The sequence below is a fragment of the Rhineura floridana genome, chromosome 5 (assembly GCF_030035675.1).
Source record: "Rhineura floridana isolate rRhiFlo1 chromosome 5, rRhiFlo1.hap2, whole genome shotgun sequence".
NCBI lineage: Eukaryota > Metazoa > Chordata > Lepidosauria > Squamata > Rhineuridae > Rhineura > Rhineura floridana.
In genome coordinates this window covers 7887318-7893317 of record NC_084484.1, presented here as the reverse complement: position 1 = coordinate 7893317, position 6000 = coordinate 7887318, and the positions used below count along the sequence as shown (strand labels likewise).

The following is a 6000-nucleotide window of genomic DNA, read 5'->3' as shown; positions in this document are numbered from 1 at the left end:
GCATTTCCTCCACCTAGGAAACTTAATATCAGGAAGATGGCTGGGCTAGAACTCTTCTCCTTGACATCTAATTTTCTGTACATTTTTGGATGGAGGACCATTTAGCTCTTCCATCTGAAAATATATAGCCCAGGAATAGATTTACCACCTCAGTAAGAAATAGGCCCACATTGCCAGTTGAACAGGCCTTCCCAAGATGCCTGTGTAGAATCCAGGTGGAACGTATTCACCAAATTAGCTGACAGATTGCACTGTGTACTTGCTGACATGTGGCTCAACATCCATCTGGGTTTTTAGGAGTCACTTAAGCAGCTATGTCCAGAGGTGTGTGATCATCACTGTTCGAAATTAAATTTGGCCAAGCTATTTCCCAGACCAGCTGTCAGAAATAACATCACCTGTAAAAGAATTCCATTTCACTTTTTCTAAAAATAGTTTATTGCAACATAAAGAAAGAAAAACTTGATCAGTGGCATAAGTATTCATTTTCTATTACACAGAAACCCATATTCAGTGCCAAAGAAATACAAAACCTGCATTCAACATGAATAATGCAAAGCATTACCTTTATGCAAATACACTTACATTTCCCAAGCTAACACAACTTGTCTGTATTATGAATCAACTTTTGATTTTTTAGGAGTTTTTTTAACATTCAGTATTTGAAATGTACGGTATATGGCAGATAGAAGTGTGCAGGAAGAAGCAATGGAAAGAGGAAAAGAGGGGCAATTGTGATACATTAAATAAAGGAATATGACCAAAGGCCATCCAGGACATCAAACTGCCCACAGAACACTAGAAACATCTGCAGACACTGTGTATATTTATACAGTTACATTTGCATGTGTGCATGTTCTCTACGGAAATGAAGGCTCAGAATGCGCTTGTTTGAAAAAGAAAGCTGAGATCCTCAAGAGTACAGACTGTGCCAGATACCAGGTTTGGCACAAAATTCCATATGCCTCCAGTGAAAAAGGAACTAACAATTCTGTGACAGCCCTTCTTTGATCAAAACTCTCACCAATGGCAAAAGTATAGATACAGGAAAGGTGCAAAGAATCCTGACTGTAAATGTGATTATATTATCTTGCTAATTGGAAAGATGAGCATGCAGTTTTTGATGCAAATCTTATATCTAATCAGTTTGTTCTCCAATACCCATTTATCCCAATGGTAACTTGAAATAACAATGTTGATTAAGAAGCTTTATCCCACAGTCCAGCACTGAATTAAGAGCATCTAAGGTTGCAATTCTATAATACATCCTAGAAGTAAGTTCTGATGAACTTAATGGGACTTACTTCTGAGTAGACATGCATATGATTGCTCTGTAAGTCCATTGAAATTAATGATATTAATACAGATGGTTTCATAGAGTTTTGTTTTCTTTTCTTTACATAAGTCACAGAAAATTTACTGTATGCAGTTCATACAGAATTCATTATCTACTCAGAATAACAGTCATTCGTAATAAAAACAAACATGCAAAAGATGGCATAGCATCTTGGAATTTATTGCTCCAAAATTCATTATCCACTTCTTGATCGAAATAATTCACAAATGTTTACACAGCATCTTGGATTGTGTTGTTCCAAAATGCCAGAAATAAGATGCATTTTTTCATAAATTCATCAGTATTACTCTCCCCTTAAGATCCTCCGTGGCGCAGAGCGGTAAGTGGCAGTAACGCAGCTGAGCTCTGCTCACGGCCGGAGTTCGATTCCAACAGAAGGAGAAAGTCGAATCTCTGGTAAAAGGGGTCGAGGTCCACTCAGCTTTCCAGCCATCCATGGTCGGTAAAATGAGTAGCTGGAATATGCTGGGGGGTAAAGAAAGGCCAGGGAAGGAACTGGCAATCCCACCCCATATATACGGTCTGCCTAGTAAACGTCGCAAGACATCACCCTAAGAGTCAGAACGATTCGCACTACAAGTGCGGGGACACCTTTACCTTTTTACTCTCCCCTTGATTCCTCAAAATGTAATCTTATAACTGCAAAGTGCCATTTTTTATATACCAGCGCAAAATAGAGAGAATCTATTTGGCCTAAATCTTTATAACATTTCCAAAATTCTTACCAGACTAAGAACCTTGAGGACTGGAACCTATCCAAAGAGATTTTGATCTAATCTTTGGCTAAAATTGGCAGTATGTTTATATTAATGGCAAAATGAAACATCATAGGAACAAGACAGTTTTGCATAACACCCTATCTTGGATTATGTTGTGTGGACATACAAGTGGCAATACACCTTGTGGATTATTCTCTTGAGCAAGCCCCAAGGAATTGAGGATGGCAGTTTTCTTGTGTGAAATGGACTGCCTTCAAGTTGATCCTGACTTATGGCTACCCTGTGAATAGGGTTTTCATGGTAAGTGATATTCAGAGCGGGTTTACCATTGCCTCCCTCGGAGGCTAGTCCTCCCCAGTTGGCTAGGGCCTGCTCAGCTTGCCACAGCTGCACAACCCAGCTCCTTCCTTGTCTGCAACTGCCAGCTGGGGGGCAACTGGGCTCCTTGGGACTATGCAGCTTGCCCACGAGTGCACAGGTGGCAGGGCATGTAACCCCTGAGCCACTCACTGTGGGGGTGATCTTTAGCTGGCCCTTTACACCCAGGAGACAGGAGTGGGGATTTGAACTCACAGACTCTGGACTCCCAGCTTTCACAGGAGGAGTAGACCCTAAGAGCTTATCGAAGCATAATTGTGCAAAGTATACCCCAACTGCATCTTTTTCCTGTGTGATCCTTCTACAGATCCCAGAGCAATGGTCTTAATGCCATGTCCAGATTTCACAGGGTATTCTTCTGACAGTGGAGGCTGATGGCTCTGGGTTTTAGTGTGAATTTTCAAGGAGCTGTCCAACGTGCTGAAAACCCAGAGCAGATTCACTGCCCCACTGATGACAGAGCCACCGGCCTCCACTGACTTGTGGGAGTCAACGGAGATGGGTAGTAGCTATAAAGGCCCTTTCCCGGTTTCATTCTTATTCTTCAAAGCAGCCCAAGCAAAGTGAAATTGGCAGCTTTCCATTCACAGTGCTGGAGAAGGAGGAAAAGAGTGCTCAGAATTTTTAAATTTTTAAATGCATAAAAGATGAAACTGAACAAAAATGTGAAGCGTAACTGCAGTGGAGCTAACTTTGTTGTCTTCTACATGTAAAGCTTTTCATCTTGTTAGTAAGGCTAGATGAGGGTTCCTGACATTCAAAGAATATTTTAAAATTATAATAAAATAGAAAACATGTCATAAAAAGGTGCAGGAATGAGGGGAAGTCCAAGCAAGGAGTTGTCATTTGTTATTTTGATCTAACAGATACTAACCAACTAGTGCCTATGACACACGCAAACACCAGTTGACACACACACACAACTATTTTGGGAACAGAGCCACATTTCTCCAGCAATGAACCACTGCTGTTTGAATGCTAGGAAAATGTAATAACAGTGGTGCTGTTTGGAGAGGAAATGTTTTAAGCCTGCATCGCAAATATGCATTTGTTTGCCAAACACCCCCAACAACATTGATCAGAAAAGCTCTGAGGCAGAGATGAATGTAGGTTTTCCTCAATACAAAAAGACCAGATGTGAATATTTTCTTCTAGTAACAATTATCCACATCACATTAAGGAAGAGCATTGATTTAGGCAGACTATTGGTCTAACCCAATAAGGCATGCTGGATGAGCACAATCTAATTTAAGCAGTTTAATGTCCCATTGGTTTCAGTGGGAAAGTTAAGCATAGGCTTAATTATCTCTTACTGAAATCATTGGAATGTAAAAGTGCTCAACTTTGGCTGGACCTTGCCCCAAGTCTTCAAGAAGTGAATGGCAGGGATAGAACCTGCATCCTGCGAGTCAACACTAAATTTCCCCACCTCATCTCCAGGAAATGTAGCGGTACTATGGTCAGACAGTGCATCATGATTTACAAACACATCAGAGCTCTGCTTTCTCCTCTTCCGCTGTGTCGCTATACTGGTGAAAGAGGCTGGAAGGTCAGGTCATATCGAACAAGGTAGCCATCATTGTACACATACAATTTCCGATCTATAGGGCTATAGTTGATACTCTGAATGGTTTCTAGCATTTTGTCTACAATAATGCTTGTTCTGCCTTCTCTTCCAGTGTTTGTGTCATATGAGTAAAATATTTCCTCTTTCCTAGTATTGACAGGCCTCGTGGCGTAGAGCACTCCACATACAATGAAAGCATTGGACACCGATGGCTTGTACTGCCTTGTTTCCCACGTATTGAGCACATCAAGAGTGGTTTCATTAAGTCTGCTGATCACAATGTTACCTGTCCTGGCTTCTGTTGAGTAAATGATCCACAACCCATTCTCATCCACAGCAAAATCCAGATCTTGCCATGACACACCAGCATATGAGAATCGATTGTTAAAAGCAGCATCTGGAAGAGGTTTCCTCAGCACCACATTATTTGTGCTTAAATCAAGCTTGCTCATATCTCTTGAACCATGTGCATTAAAATACATATTATTGTTGTAAACAACAGCACCACTGCCCTCACCATATTGAATTCTAAATTGATTTGAGTATCTAAAGAGCAATAAATCATCATAGGAATCATGAAGTCTATAGTATTCCAGGTATCTTCCATCAGTATTCAGTGGTGCAACCCAATAGAATTCCTTGTTGGGGTTCAAGGGAGAGGTATATCTTCCCCAAACACCGTATTTGTGAGCAAATCCTCTCCAGTTCAGCTGAATCACATAGGGCTGGCTGATGTTCACAATTCCACCATGACTGCAGCTTCCTGTAATCAATTGAAAATAGAGTGTTTTACATGTATGCAGTTCAAAGATTCTAAATGCCTCAGGCAGGGAAAGAACTCGTGCTTCTAAAATGTTCAGTCCTCACTCACCTTGAGCCCTCAGTCATTTAACATTTCCTCACCCTCTTTCCAACCCTCTTCCAACCCTTGGATAACTCTTCTGCTATTGTTCACTGAACCCTCTCTTTAGATCAGGTGCCTCATCAATGCATCAGTCTATTTGTAACATATCTAAAGAGAACCTCTTGCAAGAATGTGTTTCTCCCCACACACACACAGGTTAAATGGATCATTCTAAGCAAAATTGACAAGAGTGTCATGTCCAGAAAGGAAATTGATGTTGTAGAATATCTATGTCATTATTTATAGTTGCTCCTTCTGTATTGTTGAAGATATTACCTAATAAAAAGAAAGGTTTTTTTTATTTATTATTGCATTGATATCCCACCTTTCCTACAAGAAGCTCAAGATGACGTACAAACATTGTTCTCCCCTTCCTGATTTTATCCTCACAATAACTGTTCATGGTTGAGCAGAGATCTGAACTCTGATCTCCCAGGTCCCAGTCTGACATTTTAATCTAATGACTCTTCATGTGACTTGTTGCCTAAGGGAATTTGTTACATGGGGCAAATATCAAACAGAATTACTTTTGCTTTAAAGTTAGGATGGTATTTATTTTGAAGATTTATTTATGTATTTTGAGAATGTATACCTTGCCTTTCTATCAAATGATTATAAGTCCATTCCTTCTACCAAGTCACAGTTTTTATTATTTTAGCCTCCAGCAGCGCATTCTACTAAAGGGCCACTTTGAGCAGGGAGAGTTGTGGACCAAGTCCCAACAAGCACTCCCTAAAGCAGCTTGCTGCCAAATCATTTGGCCACAACCTATACTCCCTCCAGATGCACTTCTTGCTTCTAGCTCACAACTGGGGATGGAGAATACCCCCAAGGACTGCCAGTTGTTGATCCTTATTCTAGCCCAAGATTGTCAGCCACAATAATCTTTGTAAGTCTGAAGTTCTACTTTAATTAGGAAACAGACGTTATGTATCTATTTACATTTATCAGAATCAACACTTGGGAAGAATGGAAGTTACATGCACACATTCAGTCCAATACTTTTGTAGTAAAGCACCTGAATAGCAATCCATGTCAATCAAAGCTCTCTAACTGGTCAGGTCTTATCTGCTCC

General features: G+C 40.4%; 1 protein-coding gene across 2 annotated transcripts in view; it reads right to left on the bottom strand.

Annotated features, from left to right (window-relative positions):
- Window positions 1-466: 466 nt before the first annotated feature.
- OLFM4 (olfactomedin 4) overlaps window positions 467-6000 on the bottom strand; it is a 47918-nt gene continuing 42384 nt past the window's right edge. For both annotated transcript variants that reach the window (XM_061629949.1, XM_061629948.1), the window contains exon 5: window positions 467-4784. In XM_061629949.1, coding sequence (XP_061485933.1) covers window positions 3979-4784 — 806 coding nt within the window. In that variant the 3' untranslated portion in view covers window positions 467-3978. The remainder of the gene's footprint in view (window positions 4785-6000) is intronic.